A 25,015-nucleotide genomic window follows, 5' to 3' on the forward strand; every position below is an offset into this window, starting at 1 on the left:
ACATAGTCGATCTCCTCTTCATCCTCCCCGCGATCCCGGCGGTCGTCCATCTTGGTAAAGACGTCCTTGGCGATGCTGGGCATCCTGCCATTGCAGTCTTCGTGCCCCGGGGCCGGGCCCACCGCCCGCCAGGCCGCCCGGGGATGGGCGCCCACGGTAGGCACCAGCTCGGCCAGGTCCATCGAGTCTCTGGTGTCGAGGGACAGTGTCCGGCGGTGGTGGCGGTGCCGGTGTGCCGGGTGGGGACCTTGGTGCGCGTGGTGGGCGTGCGGGGCATGCGGCGGCGCAGCGCGCGGCGGCCCCTCGTCCCTGGCGCCCTCGCAGGCCCGGGGGCCGCCGCCGCGCTCTGCCGAGAGCAGCGACTCGTGCTCGGCCGACAGCGGCTTGTGCTTGAGGCTGTTCCAGCTGGAGCGGCGGCTGGCCCAGGCCCCGCTGCGGCCCCACGGCCCGTAGTAGGAGCTCCGGGAGCTGGACTGGAAGGAAGCCACCACCCACACAAGCCACTGCGGTGACTGAAGGCAGCTCGCACACCCGTTGAGGCCCTAAGAGGGCCACCGGCCTGGCTAGTGGGTGACAGAACAGGCTAGGCCCCACGGGTCCTCTCCCTGCCTGGCTCTCACTCTTGGACATGGCACCTCTAGGATGTGGCTACATCTCCTCCTGCCCCCTCATTTCCCCCCCGAGGAAGCTACAGCACCTCAGGGTGGTCTTCTAATTGCACAGGTAAGGAAAAAGGTTCAGAGAGGGCTGTAACTTGCTCGTGGTCACACAGCTTGAAAATGGCAGGGGCCAGATTTGAATTCTGATGTGCCTAACCCCAAAGCCCAGCTCTTTACCCTACACATTGCAGCCAAGATGAAAATTCTCCTAAGGGACCTACTGGCACTACTCATTCATTCATTCATTCATTCATTCATTCATTCTTTGTTGCCAAGTCCTACTCTGGCACTGGGCACCCAGGAATGCAACAGACATGGTCCCTGCCTGGTTCTAGCTAGGGAGTCTGGTCCCCTAAACCTGGGTACCAGCCTGAGGCTAGACTGACGGGCACTTCTCCCCAGGGTCCCTCACCACGTGCCCCAGCAGGGAGCACCCATCCAGAGCACCCCACAAGGACTCACCAGGGAGCGCTGGTCATAGCTCATTCTGCCCAGTGACATGACACTGCTCTTGCGGGAGCCCAGGGCCACCAGGACAGGGTCTGGCTGCAGCGAGAGGCGGGGGGCAGGTGCTGCAGCTCCGGCGGGGCCCAGATGTCCACCCAGCGGGAGACTGGGGTCCAGGTGCCCATTGGGGGTCATGGGGATCGGGCAGAGCTTAGGATCTGGAGGAGTGAGATCGAGACAGAAGGGGGACAAGCAAAGAACAACAGCAAACAGTCTTCCTGGGGAGATCTCCTCCACCTTGTGGGTTGGACCATAAGTCATGTGCCTCTCTTCCACCCTCCCTGGAGAGCGGTCAGCTTGCTTTTTTTTCTTTAAGTATAGTTAACATACAGTGTTTCTTAGTTTGGGGTGTATAATACAAGTGACTCAACAATTCTATACATTGTTCCTCAGAACTTATCATGTCAGCTTTTTTTTTTTTTTTAAAGATTTTATTTATTTATTTGACAGACAGAGATCACAAGTAGGCAGAGAGGCAGGCAGAGAGACAGCGGGAAGCAGGCTCCCTGCTAGGCAGAGAGCCCAATGCGGAACTCGATCCCGGGACCCTGGGATCATGAGTTGAGCTGAAGGCAGAGGGTTTAACCCACTGAGCCACCCAGGCGCCCCCAGCTTGCTTTCTTTTCTTTTTTTTTTTTTTTTAAGGAATGGGCTCTAAGCCCTGTTTTCTATTAAGTTGTATTTCCTTTTTTTTTTTTTCTCAAGATTTTATTTATTTATTTGACAGAGAGAGACACAGCAAGAGAGGGAACAGAAGCAGGGGGAGTGGGGGAGGGAGAAACAGGCCTCCCGCTGAGCAGGGAGCCCGATGTGGGGCTCGACCCCAGGACCCTGGGATCATGACCTGAGTCGAAGGCAAACACTTAACCACTGAGCTACCCAGGTGCCCCATGTCAGCTTTCTTTCTGGATGAGCAGATCCTTTGTCTCCTGTGTTCAGCACCAGCCCCAAGCTTCACCCAGCCTGGAAACCTCACTCCTGGGCCCACTTCAGGAAGCAAGGTAAAGACGGTCCAGCCCAATTACCACGGAGGACACTGGCTCAGGGTGGGGGAGGCTTCCTTCCAAGCTGCCCAATGGTGCCAACAGGACCAGAACCCAGGTGTTCTCAGGTTCGAGCCTCTTCCTAACAGGCATGCTGTGGACGGGTTTGGGTGAATACTGGCTAGAATTCAGGAGGGCTGTGAATGTCACTGACCTCTTTTGGGGCATTTGTGTGTTTCTTTCCATTGTGCATGTGAATAAACCACAGAGAATTAGAGTTCAGGAGCCTGGGCTTGAGGGGAAACCCGACGCCATGCCCTTCGCCCACCTGTATCACTGGGGAAGAATCCTGGTCCCCTAGGTGCCAGTGGAGACCTGCTTACCTGCGCCGCCGTCCAGGCCTTCCTGAAGCTTGTCAAACTCCTCCATGTTGGATGAGCTCTGGTCCTCGTCCGAGTAGGAGCGGTTGGCATCACCCTGGGAGACCATCCCTCTTGTTGGAATGCAGGCTGGCTCAGCCCGTCCCTCCCTCCTGAATTTTTCACCCCCATTTTACAGATAGGGGAAACAGAGGCCCAGAAAAGGAAAGTGAGAGGCCATAAATGCACATCTGCCTGACTGCAGGTAAACCCTGAGCCTCAGAGAAGGGAGGAGGCAGAATCCAGACCTTAGGGGCTTTCGAATTTCAGAAATGGAGAGACCTAGTCCTACACCCCTAGGGGAAAGGCAGGGATCTGAGAGGCAGCCTCCATTTGCATGCTTCCTGCGATAGGAAGCTCACCACCTAATCGGCAACCCCCTCCTTGGGACCTTGTTACTTGCTAGATGTTTGAGTTGCAGCCCTCCCCCATCCAGACCCCCCCACACACCCAGTGCGGGCCCCAGGGGGTGCTGCCTCTGCCAGGGCTGCAGTCACCTCTGCCTGGAAGCCCTCCACTAGGATGGCCACCAGAAGGTTGAAGAGCACATAGTTGCCGAAGGTCATGAGGGCGACAAAGTAGAGGGAGGCCCAGGGGGAGGTGGAGGCCATGCCATTGTAGAGGACAACGTTCCAGTCCTCCTGGGTGAGGATCTGTGGGGTAAGTGGGAAGACAGCTCAGCCTGGGGGCAACCCCAAGCCCCAGCCCAGCCTGGGGGGCAGATGGAATCCACCAGGTGGCAGACTGCGTGGGTGAAGAAACAGTCTCAGAGGAGAATCCCAAGGTGCCCAAGTCTTGGGCAGGAGTGGAGGGGCAGGGACAGACCCTAGGCGGTCACTCCAGCTCCCAGATCCCGTGCAGTACCCCCCGACCTGGCACCCGGACCTGTCTGCTGGAGGCCAGAACTGAGGGGCCTCCCTGGCGGGTCACTCCTCTTCTCTGGATTCTCCGAGGGGCCACCTCTGAAAAAACCACCCAAGCAGCGGTCCTGGGAGAAACCCCTTCCACCAACACACACAGGAAGACATGCGGTCGCTCACCTGGAACACCGTGACGATGGCCCAGAGCAGGGAGTCAAAGTTCTTCCTGTCAGGGACGGTGTCTCCCGTGTCTGTGCGGAGGCTGAATTTGCAGCCAAAGATGTGCATCCCGAGGATACTGGGGGAGGAGCGGAGGTGGCTCAAGGGACCCATCCACCTTGTTTAATTCTCAGAACCCCCAGGATAAGATGGTGGGGGCGGGGAGGGCAGCACTGGCTCCATTTTGCAGAGGCGAACACTGAGCCTCAGAGGGCAAGGACGCGCCCAAGCCATCAGAGATAAAGCGATGGGGTCAGGATTCACACCCAGGTCCAGGGTGCTGCCCGGAGAAGCCCGGCCAGCCGTGCTCCCACAGCCTCCTGCGCGTGGGGGTGCGGGGTGGGCGGGGCTCACCTGAAGGTGCTCCCCCAGCCTCCTACACCTGCGCGGGTGGCCGGGGCTTACCTGAAGATGAAGATGAAAAGCATGAGCAGCATGCAGAAGGTGGCCACGTTGTCCATGGTCTTCATGAGCACCACCAGCTGGCGCCGCAGCGCCGGCATGAAGCGCACCAGCTTCAACACCCGCAGCAGCCGGAAGGTCCGCAGCACCGACAGCCCGCCGTCCGCCTGCCCCACGATCTCCCAGATGCTGGGAGGGGGTGAGCGGGGGGAGGAGGGAGAGAGGCAGGAGGGTTCAGCAGAGGGCGGGTGGGGGTGGGGAGGAAGGCAGAGGGAGGATGGAGAGACGAGAGCTTCCATTCATTCATTCGTCCATCCCACAAATAACACGTTTCACGGGTCACTGCTGCCACGGGGTATGCGCTAAGTCAGGGGCTCCTGACCTGGAGTCCGTGGACACCCCCCCACGAGAAGTCTGGGGCTAGAAGTCAGGAGGTGTACCCACCGACCTCTTTTTGAGATTTAACATTCTTTTGGTTATGAATGTAAACAAGCCACAGAGAACCAGCGGTCCCTTTTATTTTCTGGCCGGTCAAAATCGCCGATAATTTTCTATCTCATAACCGTTGATGTACATATCTCCAAATATTACTGACTCTCATCCTTTCTTGGGAACAACCGTAGTCACGAGATCCACCGCTAGATCTTACTATTTCATGCATTAATCTAGAAGCGCGTAGATTACTGAATGACAGATGTTTAAATATTTGATAACTGTGTTTGGGTGTAATTGATTTCCTTTGTGTTCTTACGCACTTTGTTTCCTGGCTGGGGGTGGGTACCTTAGATCCCCCTCCTCCCCACTCTGGGCCTGTGGGCCTGCAGCCTGCGGGGAACGGGCGGGGGGGGGGGGGGGGGGGGGCGGCACCTGATGATCACAATGATGCTGTCAAAAATGTTGTAAGGGTTGCGCAGGTAGTCGAAGAGCCCGAAGGCAGCCAGCTTCAGGAGCATCTCCAGGGCAAACATGCTAGTGAAGACCACGTTGCAGATCTCCAGGATGTTGGTCAGCTCCTCGGGCTGTGGAGGCGTTGAGACAGAGGACAGGGACCCCGTGAGGCCAGAGCACAGCCATGGATCCTCTCTGGATGCCCGGCAGCTCCAGGACCCCCAGGGAGGCGGGGCAGAATCCTTGCTGGAGCACATGGCCTTGAGAATCTTACAGGGGGGCTGGCCTTCTGCTGCCGCCCTGAGAGTCCACCAAGAGGGTGGGACACCGCCGGGCTGACCTTCCACACATTCGGAAATGACGCTGGTAACCTGTGCACTGAGGGAGCTATCGTGACACCCATTTTACAGATCAGGAAACAGGACCAGAAGCTGACTCAAGGTCACATGGCTTGATGCAGAGCAAGGCAAGACGACAGGCCAGTCATTGCTAGAGAGTCCCTGTCTGCCCATGACCCCACTTAGGAAGCACTTACCATGTGCAGAACCTGTCCTTTGAACTTTACAGGCCTCGTGTCACTTAATCCCACACAAGAGCCCATCTCTCAGAGGAGGAAGCAGGTTCAGAGAAGGCCAAGTCCCCTGCCTTGGACTGTGGAGCAGGTAAGGAGGGGAGCCAAGATGCGAACATGGGCAGCCCAGCTCCAAGGCTCCACCCTTCATCCCTGCCTGTGCAGACCTCCCTCCCGAGTCCTCCCCATGCTTCCCTTCCCCGGCAATGGTCAGCTCAGGATTGTGGGTGGCTAGAGAGCACTGTGCGAAGAAGAGACAGAGACCGGGCACCTACTGGGTCCCACGACGGCTCTTTCCTGTACTTCACATGTTTCTCAGTGGAAGACACTAGAACCCAGGGAGGTCAGGGGTTAGTCACTAGCTGGTCAGAAGGCGACTAGTACCCCTGGCTGGACAGCCACCCTCTGAGCCCAGACGTGATTACCTCCTGGTTTTTAGCAGCAGGTGATACCTGACAAATGGAGCCATGCGAGCAATGCTGGTGTATAAAACAGGCCACCTTCTGGGCCATGACTAGGAGGGAGGGTCCCAGGGGCTTCCGCCGCCCCACTCCCACCTCAGTTCTTCATCCATAAAACAACGGCGTGAAATAAGATGACATTCACTCCGGCCCTCTCTGCTAAGTGCCACACAGGGCTCCAGCCCCTCTTCCACGAGCCCTCTAGCACCATGAAGTGTCTGGTTTCTTCTCACCACCAAGCCACGATGCTCCCGCCTGACCACGTGCCCACACTGAGCCCGATACCCAACACAATTACTGACCCCTCCGACAACACGCAAGGCTGCTGCTGGCATCTCCGGTTCACAGAGAAGGACACGGAGGCTCCAAGGAGTGCGCTGACGCTCTGAGCCCCCCAGCCAAGACGCACCAGAGCCACGGAATCACGCCCCAAACTGTTCTCGCCGGACACACACACAGAGCCCCCCAGAACCCACCCAGCCACGCCTTCACACGCCCCCATGGTTCACACCCTCCACAGGTCTGCTGAGAGGTCACTAACGGGCCAGGTGCGTGCCCTCCCCGGGGCTGCAGGGGGTGAATGCATCCGGACATTGTCCCTGTCCCCAGCAAGCAAAGCCCAACACCCAAGCTGACAGAGAAAAGCTGAGGGTGCCTTGAGGCAGTGGTGACCCCGCAGTCCGGGCAGCTTCCTGGAGGAAGGGACCTCTCTGCAGAGACCCCAAAGCTGAGGGGGGGGGCCAGTGACAGGGAGGAGAAGAGACGGACTCCGGGCCAAGAGAACAGCCAGAGCGAGAGTGGGATGTGAGAGAGAGCGCCGTCCACTGGCGTCCCCATCCCCCAGCCCAGTCCCTCCACCAGGCAACAGGGTGACAGGGTGCTTCTCTAGCCTGACTCTGATTCCATTTGGGTTAAAAGGAGAAGAGGGGGGGAAAAAATGTACACAACCGCCCATTTGCAACCAGTGCTTGGGAAAACTAATAAAACTGCCAGGTCCTCTCAAGCCCAGAGAAAAGGCAAAGGCCCACTCCCAACTGTAATTACATTTGACCCGCAAAATGGCCCCAAAAGAGGAGTGGGACCCAGAGAGGGGCCCTGGGTGGGGAGGGGCTGGGCCCAGATGCTGCTCGGAGACACCAAGCCTACCAGAATGACGGTGGCAGCAGAGATGGAAAACGGGGCCGCTGACAGGCCGGCAGTCCATAATGAGGGTCAGCCCGCTCTGGGCCCCACAATGCCCCCCACACACACTCCCGCCCCGTAACTGATGTGGGACCGCCGCTCTCGAGGAAAGGTCACCTGCTCGCCCCCCGCCCCCCCAATCACAGCAGCTGTTTCTCTAGTCCAGCGCACACCTGTTAATCTTTCTCTAATGGACCATCCATCACTCCCGCAAGCATTTTTCTGGGAGAGAGACAGGGAGCGAAGACAGATGGATGAACACAGACTCTTCTGTCTGGTGAGATGAGGGGGGAGGGTGTGTGGACGGGGACGGGGGCAACTGTGAGGGAGATGGACAGACAGACAAACAGGGACACAGGGAGTGAGAGGCAAAGGTGGGGTGTGGAGACAGGAAGAAAAATACATGTGAAAACATAATGAAGGCCCAAGATCAGGACCTTGCGGGAGTGGGTGAGGGGGCCAGAAACATGAGCGACAGCAGGCAGTCAGACCGCGGGGCAGGGGCAGCAGAGACCCAACCAGTGGAAGAGGGAGGCAAGAAAGGGCGGAAAACCATGTTAGGCAGGAGGCAGGAGGGTAGAAGGCAGGTTAGGAGGAGCTGCAAACTGGAGGCCTGAAGTGGCAGGAGAGGGACAGGGGCCTCACTCCTCCTGGCCCAACGCCATGGAGGCATGAGGCCACCCAGCCTCTGGCCGTTTCTGCAGGCGTAAATAAGGTCCTGCTGGGCAGGGGCCCCTCCGATGTCTGCAGGAAGCCGTGGAGCCCGGTGCCGCCCCATGGTAATGATGGTGGCTGGTATTAAGGGTCTCCCCTCCCCAAGCTGGTGCCGAGCACCTCCCTCAAATTATCTCATCTAATCTCAAACATTACCCCACAGTATCCCCATCTCATAGACGGGAACACTGAGGCTCAGAGGGAAGTGACAACTCAGGGCCAGGGCCAGGAAGCAGTGGAATCAGATCTTAATCTGAATCAGAGGAATTCTCCCTCTGGCCTGTCCCCTCCCATGGCCCTGACAGCTTCAACTGCCCCACTTTTCTGACTTGAGGCTCCAGCTCAGTATACAGACATGACACTGCCCTCCTCACAAGCCTTCTGTGACTCCCCACTGCCTTGAGGACAAACCCTGCCTGAAGACACTTTATGAATGGACAGAACCCCCAGCCTCCTGGGCTGTCTCCTGCCCTTCATGCACATCCTCCTTGAGGGCTCAGGGCCCTTTGGGAGAATGCCTGTGCTCCTGGTCCCTGTACCTGCCCCTCCTCTGTCTCACTGATGAACTCCTCATCAACCCTCAGGATCCATCTCCAGGGCCACTGCCTCTGGGAAGCCTTCCATGACTGCAGCCCATGTAGACTCTCTCCCTTAAGTCCCCACAGAGCTGGAATATTAGGCACCAAGCCAGCCCGTCCTCCTCTTCCCAGAGTCATGCCAGACTGGCTGCCGCAGGGAAAATAAAGATTGCTTTGAGCCATCCACTGATCTGGAGGCCTTGAATGCCGTCCCCTGGGAGCAGGGGTCAGTGGACATACACTAGCCTGCCCCAGGAGGTTGCATGCACCCCGGCCCTGCTGCCTGGTCAGTGTAACCCTGTTTCTTCTTGTCCAACTCGATGACCATCCTTCAGTTCCCAGACAGGATGGGGCTGAGAGCAGCCTTGCCCAGCTTGGGAAGAGTCGTGCACTGGGGCAGGTGAGTGCCAGGAGAGGGAGAAATTGCCACCGGAGCCCGGCCTCCCCACCCAGGCTTCCCCAGTGCCTCCTGTCCTCTTCACGGAGCCTCCGCCTCTGCCTGAGCACCCTGGAGCCTTGCTCTGACAGCTGCTTACCAGGTCACCGGGCAAGCCTCAGTTTCACCACCTGCCCAGTGGATCTAAGACACCGGCCTTGCCTGCCCCATAGGGCTGCCATGAGGATCACAATACAGGACGGCGGGTGATGATGGAGGGATCTGGGCCCCCCAGCTAACCCCACCCACTTGCTCGTCGTGTAGCCTCCGTCATAGACCACTCGGGGCCTCCCCTCTCTTCCCTTGGGCTACTCGGGAGAGCAGACTTGAGCTCTATCTGACCACCTCATGAGTCACAAGCAGGCCCCTCCCTGGATGACCCCCTTTTACCTGTCACCTCCTCCCAAGCCAGTCCCTGCAAAGAACAGCATCTTTGCCCATGAGGAACCTGGGGATGTCGGCGTCCCTTGTGATTGAGGCAGACATGGCTACCTAAAGGCCAGGGGCACTCACAATCTCACCTCTCGTGGGAGCACCTGTGACTACAGAGGCAGGGGTGGCAGACGGGGCAGGAGAGCAGCGCACAGGCTTTGCCCCATTCTCACTCCCTAGCACCCCCACGACCCTCCCAGTCTCCCTGCCAGGCCCCCACAATGCCTCCCCGCCGCAGTCACCACCCCTGCAGGAAAGGGGCTGTGCACCTTCGCCCGCCTTCTCCAGCTCCTGCCCGCTCTCCCCGCCTCCCAGCGGCCCTGGGACCTCTCTCTGCAGACACCACCTCAGACAGGGTTGCCCAGAATAAACACGGGGGCGGACCATTTCCCACAAAGGAGCGTCTGGGAGCCGAGGGGAGCAGAGCGAACCCGCCAGCGGGCCCGCAGCAGGCCCCACGCAGAGCTGGGGGGAACAATGCCTGCCACTCAGGGCAGCTTTAAAAAGAACATTTTAAAAAATTCTCCCTCCCCCTCACTTTTTATTTAATTAATTAATTTTTCCAGGCTCCAGACAGCAGAAGGTAACCTCACCCCAAGGGTGGTGATGGGAGGCTCAGTCAGAAGATTCCTAAACGGTTGCAAATCAGTGAGAACCTACTGTGTGCCGCGCTTCCTAGTCAACCCGCCCGGCCCCTCTGTGACCAGGGTCCGTGTGCCCACTTCCAGATGGAGCCGCCGGCTGGGGGAGGCCGAGGGACTTGCCCGAGGGCCCCAGCTGGCCAGTCCCAGAACCAGGGAAGGAGCCCGGTGGGGAGTAGGGGCAGGTGGCAGGGGAGGTGTGTGGGGTAGAAGCCAGGCCTCTGGGTAGGGGGCGAGGCTGTGTCCCAGAGAACCCGACAACAGGCCTCTGACAAAGGGCCCTGATCCTCAGCACATGCCAGTCTCTATGGTGGAAATACTCTCACCACAGCCAAGTTTAAGCTACCAACTGTTTAAAAACAAGCTTCCGACATTCCTAAGTGTTAGAAAATGGGCTCTCGCAAGCTGCTTCTCCCAAGCCCCAGCGGGAACGGGGCCCAGGCTCCACTGTGGCAGCAGCACCATGACAAGCCCTCTCGGTGCCACCGGCTCAGAAAAGAGAGCCAGCGCCCCAACATCACTGGTCCCCCGTGGGGCCCCCCTCTAGGACCACTGGCCCAGCCAGGCTCCTGCCCCTCCTGGCAGGCCGAGGCCAGGAAAGGCCAGAAGTCTGAGCGGGAGGTGAAGGGACTCTGGGCCACCTGTCTACCCAGCTTCACCCTGCAGAGAGCCGTCCCCGCCCAGTCCCCCCAGAGACCTTTTTAATTAAGCCGGAACGGCTGGCAAGCCGGCAGCTCCAAACACAGTGTCGCTGCAGCCCCAGGGGCCCCATTTCAGTAAATTGAATGGAGCCAAGGCTTGTCAAGCTAATGAAGAGGGAAATGAGAGTGTGGCCCACCACGGGGCATGGAGGGCGGGTGGAGGGCTGCCACTGAAAGAGGGCGGCACGGAAGCCAAGGGGGACTTCGTTCTAAGCCCGCGGGGGTGTCATTCTTGCCACAGTCAGATGTGGGTGCAGATATGACCCCTCACTGGCTGTGGGACCTCAGGTCAGTGACATCCCCTCCCTAGGCCTCAGGGTCACTAGCTAACAAATGGGGTGCCCTCACAGGCCTGGCGCACAGGTCGAGGGAGGGTACCCACCCAGGGGCTGGGGGGAACCATAAAATGGTGTTGGTTTTTTGTTTTTTGTTTTTTGTTTTCAAATAGGGCCAGGACTGGACTTGTTATGAAGGCTGTCACCCCAGGGTGTGACCTATGTCCTGGAGATATGTGCTAAGCCTTCCATCCTGTGTCCCTACAAGTGTCTCTTAACTCTTAATGTACCCTCCCTGAGTTCCTGCCACCTCTTCCATGTGTTTTACCCCCTTAGGACCCTGTCTCCAAATTCCTCTCAGCCCCAAAGCCCCAGAAGCATCCCCGAGGGCCCAAGGGGCCTTGGACACACCATTCGACTCGGCCAACACTCGCTCTGCCCTCTCTGCACCCAGCGCTGAAGACAGAAGAAACCACGGGGCTGGCAGAGGAGGGAGACAGGGGACAGTCTTTGCAGGGCAACATCAGGGCCACACTCAGTGCCTTGGCGTGGTGTGGACAGTGGACTAAGTGGTGGGGCATCGGGGATCGGAGGATGCCCCACCGGCTGAAGACACTGCCCACAAAAGAGCCGTGGCTGTCAGAGGAAAGGTCTGGATTTTGTGCCAAGGGCAATGGGGAGCTATGGCAGTTTGGGGCAGGGGAGAGCCCGGCCTTGGGAAAGATCACTCCACCTGTATGGCGGAGAATGGACAGGAGGGCTCACGGGGAAACTGACGACCAGAAGTCAGGTTAGGCAGGGACTGACAGGAAGGGCTGTGAGTGCCTGGTGTCCAGGCTGAGCTGCTCAGGAGAAAGGAGCTGGATCTGAGCCCCACAGTCCCGGGACTCGTGTGGCTCCCCTTGCTCACTCGCTCACCCACTGCGCAGACCCCCAGAGCTTCTCCCTCCCTCTGGGCTGGGCCCGGGGCTCGGCGCTGAGGCCACAGGGATGACCTGGACCTAGTCCCTGTTGGGTGGGAGACAGACACACAGGGGGCGTTCCACACCCCGGGCTGCATAGGTCCCACTTGGGCGCAGGCACCTGGCCCTCCCTCCCCACCCGCGCCCAGCCCTGCACCCGGCGCCCACGCCCACTGGCCTGCTCGTGGTGCTCGATGCCCATGCTGATGGTGTTGACCAGGATGGCCATCATGATGCCCCGGTTGAAGTACTTGCTGTCCACGATGCCTCGGAGCTTGGCTCGAGTCTCCCGCCACACATCCCCGCACAGCCGGGTGGCCCCGGCCGCCCGCTCCTCCTCGTCCTCCTTCCCCAGCCCTGAGGAGGCCCCATCCTCGCTGCTCCGGGCTCCGTCCCCATCCGCCTCCTCCGAGCCACCACCAGAGCCACCAGAGCCCGAGCCCTCCTGGCCCGAGTCGGTGCTGCCCAGGGCCGAGGGCCGGCGGCTCGCCTCATGCTGGCAGCGGGGGCAGCCGGCGGGGTCGGAGGCCAGCATGGCAGAGATGGGCTGCACCAGCGCGTGGGGCGTCGGGTCCAGCGGACTGTGTTGAGGGCACAGCTCTGCAAGGCAAACACAAGGCAGGGGTGTTGTTGCCTCGGGTCACACAGGTCGGAGGGTCTCAGAGGCACAGTCCCTGCCCACACCAGGCCCCAGCCTGACCCTGGGACACAGCCCCGTGTGTGTGCCTCAGGCTCCCGGGGCCCCAGGCTGTGCCTGGGACTCATGGGGCCCAGCAGGAGACCAAGGGGCCTGTGGCTCCTGAGGGATCAGCTTCAGCTCTCTGGGATCTGTCTGCCCCTGTGTAAAGCCAGGACTCGGAGTGCCTCCTTGCAGGGCTATGGGGAGGGTTCAACAGTGCTGTGTGTGGTGCGTCTGGAACCGCGCCTGGGGCACACGTGCCTGTTACCCAGCCTTGTTCCATCATTCTCTGGCCTGAGGCCCAGCCCTCCCACCATCCTGCTTGCTGACATCGGAGCTGGAGAAATGGCTGAGGAACAGCTTCTAGAAGAGTCAAGCTGGTATGGAAAATGGACGCCCCTCAGGGGGAGCCCAGATGGCCTGTCCATTGTCCGTTGTCCCACCCTTATGTGGGGCTTATGTCCCGGGGAGGGAAGGAGGCCGGAGCCCAGGGCAGGGGCAGACCCTCGCTCTAGAAACTGCCTGACACTTCCCCCCTCACAAGCTGAGAGTCGGGCTGGCTCCTGGGGGAGAAGGCACAGCAGGGAGTGGGGCGTAGAAGCTTCCATTCCCTTTGCCACCCCAAGGAGAGTTTCAGAAGCCTGGGCCAGTCCTGGGCCAAAGTTCTGTGATCCGTGAACCCTTTCAAATGGGTGTCAGGGAGGTTCTTTCCGGGTTTGGTTTCTTCATGTTTGCCTATATTTTCCTAGAATAAACGTGTTTTGCTTATGTGAACCACAAATAAATAAATAAATAAATAACATTAAAGGGAAAGAAAAACATGTAATGCCTACCCTTCCTTTCCAGACTTTGCCTCCAAATATCTCCCAACGGCCTGGACGAGGCCCTCGGACACATTTGTCCCCTGGAGCCGGAGGGGGACAGCCAGAATCCCAGGGGTCGGTCCCATCTCAGCCAAGCCCTGCTTGGCCCCACTTGTACGTGGGGCTGGGCCCCTGAAACTTGCTTTCCAGGGAAGGGGGAAGGGATGGGGGAAGGCATGAAAGCCCTAGGACCGGGGGCACGTTCTCCCTCCAGATGGCCCCCTGAACTTCTGTCCACACAGGTTCCCGGGGGGAGTGGGACAGCAGCAGGAAGCCCTCCCCACATCTCCCGGCCTCGCCAGACCCCAGCTCCCCCGTCCACGTGCTGGGCCAGCCCACGGGCCACCTGGAGCCTCCTCCAAGACCATGCCTGGACGGCTGGCACCCAGGGATGGGTGGGCGGCAGCTCTGAGCACCAGCTCTCCGGCTTGCCTCCCAAGAATCTCAGATTCCCAGGACGTCAGAGCCGCGGGAGCAGGGCCTGGGGGTGGCTGACTCCCACTGCTCCTTGAGCCTCCCCCACCCCAATTAACAGAGCAGGAGCTTGAGGCCTACTGAGGGGCCCAGGCTCTCCAAGGTCACACACTGTGCACCTGCTCTGCGGTCCAGTCCCTGCGGACTTCCATAACACCAGCGGCTGGTGAGGGGGGCAGGGGGTGTTGTACTGGGGGGGCATCTGCCAGGGTGCATTTGCCTTCTGTGGGAACAGGAGCGTTCATTTTTCATTACCCCCTGGAGGCGGGCTCAGCAAACCCAACTCAGATGTCCCTGATGCTGTTTTTGTCCCTGACACATCGTGTAACCTTAAGTGACCCCCTTCATCTATCTGGACCTTAGTTTTCCCATCCAAAAATGGGATCATGTCACTCACTGGACCCCCTTCTTAGTACTATTTTCTAGAACAGATGAGAAAATGAATGGAGAGCGCTTTCTGAGCCTAACAGCCAGGAAACAGGAGATCACAAAATGGCACAGGTGTCCCTCACAAACCATGCCTTTGCAGGGGGGGCACACCCCCTTTATTCCAGGTGGCCGGTCGTCACTGCTCTGGTGTGCTAGCAAGCACATGGGGGCAGCAGGAACCCGTGCAGGGGGTGAGGCGGGCTGAGCGGACGGGAGTTTCAGGGTTTTACCGGACAGGACGGACAAGTGTTCATTTCTCTCAAGTGTGAAGCCCAGGGTGGAATCTGAGTGCACAAGACCACACGAGGGAACCCCTCCAGGGGGGCAGGGTGCTGCACCCACCACCCTAGCCCAAGGCCAGCCCCGGCCAGGCCCCAGCAGGAGGGCAGGAAAAGGAAAGCGGGGAAGGAACAAGGGGCACGGACTGGAGCTCCGCCTGGGCTCCCCCTGCCGGACAGCTCTGCCGGTACTGAGGAGCTGGGAGGCTGTGGGGTGCCCCGGAGGCCGCAGGGGTGGGAGGGGGCCCTGGGGCATCCCCTGAGGCCGCGAGGGCGGGCCACTTACTATAGTGCCTGGGCTCCTTGGCGTGGGGCCCGGGCTTGATGCTGGTGGGCGCGCCTGGGGCCGGGGCCTGGCGCCGGCTCTGCAGGGCCTGGTAGAGGCCCAGGGCCCGGCGCCTGGCCTTGCGCAGGATGTGGCAGACGTACTGAAAGATCTCCTCGTAGCAGTCGCCGGGCTCCGCATAGCTGGCCACCGTGCTGGAGGACAGGTAGCGCTGCCGCTGCTCCAGCATCAGCCGGTGCTCCCGCTGCTTGGTCTCCGAGAACTGGGTCGCTATGACAACGAGGCACAGGTTGATCATGAAGAAGGAGCCCACCTGTGACCAACGGGAGGAGAGGACAGGGACAGGAACAAAGGGGACAGATTGGTGGAGGGGGGTAGGCAGAGATGGGGGAGAGGAAAATGAAGAGAAAGAGAAAGAGAAACGGAGGCGGGGGCAGGGGCAGGGGGCAGAGATGGAGCCGGAGTGACAGTGGTAGGGGAGAAGCAGAGAGACCCAGAGGCAGTAAGGAAGACAGGAAGGGGAGAAGGGACAGATCGGAGGCACCAGACGGGGACGGGACAGAGCCAGGAGGCAGACAGCCAGAGATGGCCAGGAGGACAGAGAGGTGACAGGAGAAACACCGAGAGAGAGTGACACAGGCTCAGAGAGTAGAGGGGCAGAGGGCACAGCAGACACAGCGATGGGGCACAGGGAGGCAGGGAGAGAGAGGGGCAGAGGGTGGAGAGCCCAGAGAGACGGAGAGGCACGGGCACAGATAGGGACAGGAAAAGATTGCTGAGGCCTTGCTCCGACAGGAGGCCAGGACCCCAGGACAGCAGTGGCCCGGGCAGCTCCCTAGGCCCCACTGGGACCTGCTTCCAAACCTGCTCCCACAGGCCCTCAGGCCCAGGGCCACAGCTGCCCTCCCACCTGGGACACCAGCACGGAGGCCGGGGAGGGCGGCCCAGCCCCGCTCAGGCCATCCAGGCCCTGAGTCCCTTTCCAGCTCTTCCCTCTCTCTGGCTTGACTTTGGCCTCGGCTGGGCACCCAGACAAAAGAGAAGGTTCCTTCAGAAAGCGTTTACTTGTGTGGCTTTACTGCTGTTTGGGTGGAGGAGGCAGGGAGAGGCTGCCCAGTTAGTCCTAGGAATCTTGCCACCTCCTGACTCAGGGCCCAGTTCCAGCGGCCACCACAGGGAGCAGAGCCCTTCCTGCCCTGGTTTCCAGAGGGCAGGCTGCTACCCTGGTCTTAGCTAAGCCTGTGAAGGGGATCCGCAGGCCCATCAGCAAGGGGAGTGGCTTTGCCTCCTCCTCCAGGCTGCCTTCCTGTAGACCGCAGACCCAGCCACTGATTCACCCTTCCCTCCTGTCCCCCAGGCCAAAAATAGGGACCTGGGCTTCTGGGCTTATGGGGGGGGGGGACTTCCTGGCTGGAAGATTCTGGAAAAATTCCCCAGTAAGAAGATGCCCATCATTGGCTTTCTTCCAGGAGCATCTCCTAGGGCCCTGCCCTGCACCAGGCCCATGGGACGGGTCACCGGGAAGAAGGCACAGCCCCTTCCCTCTGGGAGCTCACACCTGTCAGGCTTCTACCCAGCCTATCTCCACAGCTGCTGCCCTGTGGCCGCGGGGCCCCCCTACCCCATCCCTTCTGGACCTCTGTTTCCCCATCTGTAAAGCTGAAAGCTCAGGAGAGACAAGCTTAAGACTTTTCCAGTCATGGGGAACCTTGAGGACCTCTCGCCTTGCTGGGGCTCCGGGTCCTCACCTGAGGAAGAGAGTGGCCAGGTGGCCCAGCGGGGCCAGGGTTGTCAGGGCAAAATGACAGCAAGGTCACTCAGACTCTGTTCTCTGGGCCCTTCCCAGCGCCTGGAAAAGCTCAGGACCGTCCACCCCCTGCCAGTGCCCCTTCTCTTAGGACAGGGCCACCTGGGACCCAGTAACAGCAGCAGGCACACTGACGGGGTGTTTCCTGTATGCCAGCCCAGAAGCCTGGGTGCCATCACTGTCCCCTACTTTACTGAGGGTCGGGGGAGCTGAGGGGCCTGCCTTGGGTCACGCTGGAAGTCACCGACCCCATATTCCCACCCCTGACTCCATCCGGAGGGACAGACCACATTCTCCAGCCCCTCCCTGAAATTCAAGGCTCCCCTAAGTAACCCCAGTGTTTGAGGTCCCGCCCTCAGGACTCTGCCCATTTCAAGGTCTCTGTGCGCAGCCCCCTGCCCAGAAGTCTCTCCCCGTAGCTGCTGCCGGCCCCGAGCCTTTAAGGCTCAATTCTGGGATCACCTCCTCCGGGAAGCTTCCCACTCCCCCATCCCTCCTCCAAGCTAGATTCGAAAGATCCTCTGGGCTCCCTCAGCCTCTCAGGCTTCCTTCTGTCACGGCTCCTAACATGCTGCCCAGTCGCTGTCAGCTACAGCCCATCCCCCCCCACCGCCCCCCGCCCCCAGACCAAGCTCCTGGAGAGCAGAGCTGGGCCCCCCTCAGGGCTCAGTTCCCAGTGCTCAGGCTCATGCCCCCGAGCAGCACAGGCTTCCCTGGCTGTGCTGGGGACGTGGGCAGACCAGTGGGTGAACCACAATGCTGATCAAAGCCCGGACCCCTCTCCTTTTATCCAGCTGTCTCCTTAGGTGTCCACAGCCCAGGCCTCCCCAGGAAGGCATCAGAGCAAAGCTGACAGCAGGGATGTCTCAGGTCACTTGACAGCTTGTCCTGAACCCCTAGGTCAAGGTCCCCCCAGCTCAGAATGGGGTGCTGCCCCAGAGAGCCAAGCGTGCTCTCTCCCACCACCAGGACCCCAGAGAACTCAGCCTCAAAGCAGCAGGGAGCCAGCCGGCGCTGACTCTCCCGGGAGTGAATCACCTTGACATTTGGGGGACTGTACCGGGGCTGGGCCTGCAGTCAGGCATGACAAGGTGGGTGAGCTCGCTTTGGGCAGGCTGTGGGGGAAGGCAGGAGGGGCTGCCGGCTGGGGAAGGGCCCTGCTCTCTGAGGCAGAGCCCCGCCTCCATCCCGAAGCGACCCCCACAAAGCAGAGCCACCTGAGAGTTGAGGATCCCTCCGAGAATTCAGGGAGCCCCGTGGAGAAGCAGTCGGGGGTGGGGAGGCCTTCCATCTCAGGGCATCTCCTCTTCCCACCCCAGGAAGAGAGGAGTAAGCCGGAGCCCTAGAGAAGCTTCCATCCAGGGGCTGCCCCTGGTTCAGGTGAGGAGAAGAACGCGTTCCCCGTGACCACGAGGCAGAGAAACATGAGCAGAAGCGACTAGATAGACTTAAATGCCCAGAAATGAGAAATGAAAGCAATAGAAAATGATGAATGCTTCCCGCCGCCGCCTTGACGACTCCCTTCCATCACCCGCGGCTCGGAGGCATTTAAAAATCGCCCCTCCTGGGGAGCCCGGCTGGCTCAGGCAGCAGAGCCCAAGACTCCTGATCTCCGGGTTGTGAGTTTGAGCCCCACGCTGGGTGTAGAGATCACTCAACAATGACATCTTAAAAAATCGCCCCTCCTGCTCCCTCCCACTCAGGTCCCCTGGCTCTGCGGGGTTCCCTGGGGACCTCCCCCCAGCCCCATCCTTCGTCCAGGGGTCCTTGAGCTGGCCCAGAAAGCCGCAGCTTCCCTGACACTTACTATGATAAGCAGGATAAAATAGATGAAGTTGTAGAAGGAATGAGCATCCATGACATAGTACATGATCTCCACCCAGCCTTCCAGAGTGATCACCTGCAGCCAGAACAGAGTGGGGCGGGGTGAGCCCGAGACAGGGCAGGCAGGACCCCTGGGGAAGGCACGCAGCAAATGCAGCGTCCCAGGCAGAGGCCCGACCGTGCACCCGACCGCTTTATACACATTCTCCCTCAGACTCCTCACAAGGCTCAACAGGCCAGCCATTCTCAGCCCTGGCACACACGTGAGGAAACAGAAGCTCAGAGAGGTTAGGTATTCGCCCACTGTCACACAGCCCAGTAGGCAGGAGAAGCCAGACCTAAACCTGGTGCCTCTTGCTCCAGAGCGCCCCCCTCCAGTCTCCCACATGAAGGCAGGAGGGCTGGAAGCCGGGGGTCCTGGGCTCTGGCCCCGGCTCACCAGCTGGGCCATTCTCTGAACCTCAGCTGCTGCTGCTTCTTCTAGGACACGGGCTAGCAGGCCACCTGATAGGCAGGGCTAGGGTGCAGTTCCGCTGAACCCGGAAGCGTAGCTGTGATGAGGCTGGTGTGACTGTTGTCCCCGTTCTCCTTCCCAGAGAGCGAGGCAGAGCAGCCTTGGGCACAACAAATGCTGGGCCCTCCCCAGTGCCGCCCTCTTGTCCGCCTCTGGAGCAGGAGCCCCTCGGAAGCCCACTCACCCTCTCGGGGCCAAGGGTCTCCAAACGCAGCCGCTGGGCTGTGATCACATCACATCGCAGCTTGCAGCTCTGAATCCCGGGATCTCACTGCTCCCCAGACCAAAGCCACAAAGCAGCCACCTCAGTAGGGCCCTCCCATCTTCTCGGGGCCTCTCAGCCACCGCCCTCTCTCTGCTCTAGCCCTGTTCTTCCCTCTGACGGCAGCACGCAGGTGACCTTGACCGAGCCCTCGCTCTACGCTGGGCTGATGGCTCTGCTCACATCGTCTGGTTTCTCCTTCCCAGCCGCTCACGGTAAGAGAGCTGTTATTACCCCAACATTGGGGCGGGTGGAATTTGAGGCTCAGAGACATCAAGAAGTACACCCAAGGCCCCACAGCCCTAGTTCCCTCAACATACCCCATCCCTGTCCTCAGCAACACACAGGGGCCATGCAAGGCCATCAAGCCTTTGCACACAGTAACATTAAACTGCTTCGTGCAGGAGCGCCTGGGAGGCTCAGTCGTTAAGCATCTGCCCTTGGCTCAGGTCATGATCCCAGGGTTCTGGGATCCAGTCCCACATCGGCCTCCTTGCTCAGCAGGGAGCCTGCTTCTCCCTCTGCCTGCCGGTCCCCCTGCTTGTACTCTCTCCCTCTCCCTCTCTCTCTCCCTGATAAATAAATTCTTAAACAAAGAAAATAAAAAGGCTGCTTTGTGTGCATATATGTGTGTATATGCATGCATTGAGTAAAATGTATTTCTTAGTGACTGATCAAGAGAACCGTCCAAGAGACCTTGCCCAACCCCACAAACAGCTCCTTGGTGCTCTCTGTACAACCCCGGGGCTTCCCTGTACCCCGGCCTTCGCTCCAGTGCTCACCTCCACCAGGAATGTGTCTGCCCCCACATCCTACGTGTGGGCCTTGCCTAGTCAGCCCCTTAAACAAGGCACAAGTCTGGCCTCTCCCCTCTCTGAACAGACCTCCCTGCTCGGATCCATCTGCCCCTGGGCCACCTGGGATTCTACAAAGAGCACAGGCTTTGGGGTCACCCAGACCTGGACTAAAATCCCGAGTCTCCACGAAAGAGCGTGTGACCCTCACATAGCTCACTTCCTTTCTTTCCAACCTCAGCTGCTCTGTCTGTGATCAGGGCTTGATAATGCCCCTGTGCCAGCGAGCTGGGCAGATTTCAACAAAACCCCAGCACCAAGTCCCACCTGCCCGAGGAAGCTGTTCGGTCCACCCCTCGGTCCCACTCTGGTCTCCCGGTCCCCCGGCAGGGCCTGAGTGGCCTCACCTGGAAGATGACAATCCAGGCATAGCCGATGTTGTCAAAATTGATGGCGCCCTTGTGAGGGTTGGCGCTGCCCGTGCGGCACACGTTGTAGTAGCGGTTCCAGTTGACACAGAGCCCGCTGGCGTTGAGGTCCTGGCGCCCTCCCCCGAAGTCGTAGACATCATCCTTGGACAGGCAGCACTCGCGGCCCTGCTCCTTGAGCGGGGGGATCTCGTGGCAGCCCATGATGCCATTGTCCCCCGAAAGGGAGCAGATGAAAGGCATCTCATCGTCCTCCTCCGGCTGGTAGTAGGGGGGCAGGGCCACATCCCCTTGTCTGTGCACAGGGGATGGTGGGGAAAAGAGAGAAGGGGAGGGGTCACCGCCAGGAGGAGCAGAAAGGGGAGAGGCAATGCAGTGTGTTGGAACTGTCCCAACAGGTCCTATTGTTACCTTTAGGCCTTTGCCCACATTGTTCCCCCACCTGGGACACCCTTCCTTCCCCAGGGTCGAAAAATCTCCCACTGACCCACTGTGGTCAGCGCCAGGGTACCTCCCTCCCTAAGGGCTAATCCTTGGTCCTCTGTGGCCAGACTGTGCCCTGCATATACCCGCATATTGCTCCTGGGCCATAAGCACCCAACTTCTCTGGGGGGCTGCAGCTCTGCTGGGGCAAGGACAGGGTCTCAGCCTCCCCAGTCCCCACACACTGTTTGGTCAGCCCAGGGGACATGTTTAATCCACAGATGCCGACTTCTACTGATCCAAGAGATGAGGATGCCTGCCCCACCCTTTCCCATCTATGTGACCTTGGACTATTAACTTCCTCTCTCCCCAGACCTCAGTTTCCCCATCTGTAAGGCAGAGACGACAATCACTGCCCTGCCCATCCTGTGGGGCAAAACAATGATCCGCTGCAATCCAATCAAAATCCCAACTTGTTTTTTCCCGTGGAACCTGGCCCTTCGATTCTAGGATTTATCTGGACGGGAGAGGAGTCAAGACACTCTTTTAAAAGGAGGAGGAGGAGAGGAGTCCGACCCGACAAGAGAGCAAAATACAACTACAGTTATTACTGGAGCGTGATATTGCAGCAGGAACGGAAAGATTCATGGAACACCACAGAACACAGGGACAAACCCATACATAAAACAGAACTTAATCTATTATAGAAACACCTTTTCAGATCCATGGGGGATGGAAGAACTAAGCAATAAATGGTGTTGAGATAATTGTTGTCTGTTTGGAAAATAATAAAGCTAGATCCCTACCTCACTCCATATACAAAAACAGACTTCTTGAAGACTTGGTATCAAAAGAAAAAAAGAATGTAAATTATCTCATGAATTATTTATCTTGATCGCACATTGAAAATAATCATCTTTTGGGCACCTGAGTGGTGCAGTCAGTTAAATGTCTCATTGTTGATTTTGGCTCCGGCCGTGATCTCGGGGTCCTGGGATCGAGCCCCACGGTAGACTCTACTGAGTGTGGAGTCTGCTTGAGATTCTCTGTCCTTCCTTTGCATCTCCTGCTCTCTCTGTTGAAAATAAGTAAATCAAGGGGTGCCTGGGTGGCTCAGTGGGTTAAAGCCTCCGCCTTCAGCTCAGGTCATGATCCCAGGGTCCTGGGATCGAGCCCCACATCAGGCTCTCTGTTCAGCAGGGAGCCTGCTTCCTCCTCTCTCTCTGCCTGCCTCTCCACCTGCTTGTGATCTCTCTCTTTCTGTCAAATAAATAAATAAAATAAAATCTTTAAAATAAGTAAATCAATCTTAAAATAATAATAATAATAATATTTTGGATATATTAGGTTAAGTAAAATATATTACAGAATTTAAAATAATAAACTTCTAGTGGATTAAAAATCATAAATGCAACAAACATAACCACAGAAGTATTACAAGAGAACAGGGAACATTTTTGTTAACTCAAGATATATGAGGCCTTCTGGATAAAATAACAAAATCCAAATGCTACAAAGGAAAAAGTCAAGAGGTCCTATATACAAATGTAAAATGTCTTTCTTTCTTCTTCTTCCTTTTTTTTTTTTTTTTTTTTTAGAGAGAGGGAGAGGAGGCGGTAGGGCAGAGAGAGAGGGGGAGAGAGAGAATCTTCAGCAGGCTCCATGCACAACATGGAATCCGACACAGGGCTCAATCTCACAACCCTGAAATCATAACCTGAGCCAAAAGCAAGTGTCAGACATTTAAGCGACTAAGCCACCCAGGCATCCCCAAATGTAAAATTTCTATGAGACAAAGAGGGAGCATACTAAGTAAAAAGGAACAAACTGGGATAAAGCAGAGGTAGGCAAGCTTTTTGTGTAAAGGGCCAGATAGAGAATATTTTTTGCAGACCATATGGTCTCTGTGCCAATTACTCAACTGCACCATTGTAATGGTGAGTGAGAAATGACTGAGAAACAGTCATAGGAAATAGGTAAACAAGTGGCATGACTGTGTTCCAATAAAACTTTATTTACAAAAACAAACCAGGGATTGCCATTCCCCTGGGATGAATCCTGGCAACATGTAACACAAATAAAAGAGGGGCACCTGGCTGGCTCAGTTGGAAGAGTAGGTGATTCTTGATTCCGGGATTTTGAGTTTAAGCCCTACACTGGGTGTAGAAATTACTAAAAATAATAATAATAACAATAGGCAAATAAACTTAAAAAAAAAAAGATAACTGCAGCATGTTAAAATCACCTATACTCAGTAAGAAAAAGAAAAATAACCACTAGGGGAGAAAGGACATAAAAATGCAAAGAAAAAAATTCACAGAAGAGGGGCGCTTGGGTGGCTCAGTGGGTTAGGCCTCTGCCTTCAGCTCAGGTCGTGATCCCAGGGTCCTGGGATTGAGCCCCGTATCAGGCTTTCTGCTCGGCGGGGAGCCTGCTTCCCCCTCTCTCTCTCTGCCTGCCTCTCTGCCTACTTGCGATCTCTGCCTACTTTGTGATCAAATAAATAAATAAAATCTTTAAAAAAAATTCACAGAAGAAATAAAAATGGCCAATGTACTTGAAAAAAAGGGGGGAACCAATATATCAATATATAGGAAGAGTTGCTCACTTGGCTAGTAATAGGAAAATGCAAACAAAAATAACATCGAGATCACTTTATACCCAACCAAATGGAAGTGTATCAGTGTTAACAGTACTAAGTGTGGAAAAGAGTGAGTATAAACAGACATGAGCACACGCTGAGGGTGGGAGTGTGTGCTGATACAAACTTTTTAGAAGGCAATTGGCAACATCCATCAACAATTAACATGTACACACCCACCCCACATCAAATGGCCACCTGACGTCAGAAAGACAGCACTGCGACTCCACAGAGCGGGGATGGACTTCTTAGTCAATGGTGCTGGGATGATCGAATACCCTACAGAGGGGAAATCTTGACCCAAACCATACAGCTTACTGAAAATTATCTGAGATGGAATACAGACCTAAATGTGAAAGATAAAATGGGAAGCTTCTAAGAAAAGACATCGGAGGATATTTTCATCACCTTGGCTTAAGGAAAGATTAAGCTGGACACGAAAAGCAATACTAAAAAAATGATTGGGGGGCACCTGGGTGGCTCAGTGGGTTAAGCCTCTGTCTTTGGCTCAAGTCATGATCTCAGGGTCCTGGGATCGAGTCCCGCATTGGGGGGGGGGTCCCTGCTCGGCGGGGGGCATGCCTCTCTACCTACTTGTGATCTCTGTCTTTCAAATAAATAAATAAAATCTTTTTAAAAACTTGGTAATCCAGATCATTACAACTAAGAGCTTCTTTTCAAATCAAATAACACCATTAAGAGAGTGAAAATGGAACAGGCTAGAATAAAATATGTGCAATATATATATAAATACACATATTATATATATACATATATAGATAGATATGTAGTATGTATATATATACACACATATATATACCAAATATATAATTTCTATATATATCATATATACATATAAAATATCTGCAATTATATGTATGCTTGTACACATAATACATATATATCTGCCACCAAAGGAGACATAATCCTGCATACAAAGAACCAGCCACTACAAAGTTATAATAAAAGGACAACCCAATCTAAAAATAGCTAAAGACCATAACAGACACCGTGTAAGAAGATGCACGAATTGCCCATAAGTACATGAAAAGTGCTAATCACTAGACATACGGACAGTATTAATTAAAACCACAATAAGATACCACCGCCCTCTCCCTGGAAGAGTTAAAATTAAAAGGACGGACAATACCAAATGTTGCTAAGAATGCCAGGTCCCTGGAACTCTCCGACTTTGCCAGCAGACGTTTAATGCGATCAATCCAGAAACGCATGCAACAAAATCTACACAAGCTGAACACACGTGCGCCCTTCACGATTCCACTCCTGGGTATCTACCCCAAAGAAAGGATGGCTCTATCCACCGAAGATATGTCCAAGAATATGCATGAGTCATAAGAGCCAAAAAAAACCCGAAACAGCCCAAATCAACAGTGGCATGAAAAAGATAAATACTTGTGTATTT

At 56.9% G+C, this 25,015-nt stretch overlaps 1 protein-coding gene across 1 annotated transcript in view; it reads right to left on the reverse strand.

The window, feature by feature from the left end:
- LOC111157525 (calcium voltage-gated channel subunit alpha1 I) overlaps positions 1–25,015 on the reverse strand; it is a 104,825-nt gene that overhangs the window by 22,353 nt on the left and 57,457 nt on the right. Inside the window, exons 6-16 of the mRNA XM_022519008.1 lie at positions 20,508–20,823; positions 18,514–18,606; positions 14,900–15,212; positions 12,069–12,490; positions 4,917–5,068; positions 4,053–4,238; positions 3,609–3,726; positions 3,066–3,221; positions 2,533–2,626; positions 1,122–1,324; positions 3–473 (exon numbers count right to left, since the gene is read on the reverse strand). Coding sequence (XP_022374716.1) covers positions 3–473; positions 1,122–1,324; positions 2,533–2,626; positions 3,066–3,221; positions 3,609–3,726; positions 4,053–4,238; positions 4,917–5,068; positions 12,069–12,490; positions 14,900–15,212; positions 18,514–18,606; positions 20,508–20,823 — 2,524 coding nt within the window. The remainder of the gene's footprint in view (positions 1–2; positions 474–1,121; positions 1,325–2,532; positions 2,627–3,065; positions 3,222–3,608; positions 3,727–4,052; positions 4,239–4,916; positions 5,069–12,068; positions 12,491–14,899; positions 15,213–18,513; positions 18,607–20,507; positions 20,824–25,015) is intronic.

Source organism: Enhydra lutris, unplaced genomic scaffold (genome assembly GCF_002288905.1).
Source record: "Enhydra lutris kenyoni isolate GAN:26980312 unplaced genomic scaffold, ASM228890v2 scaffoldscaffold55, whole genome shotgun sequence".
In the NCBI taxonomy this organism is placed as follows: Eukaryota; Metazoa; Chordata; class Mammalia; order Carnivora; family Mustelidae; genus Enhydra; species Enhydra lutris.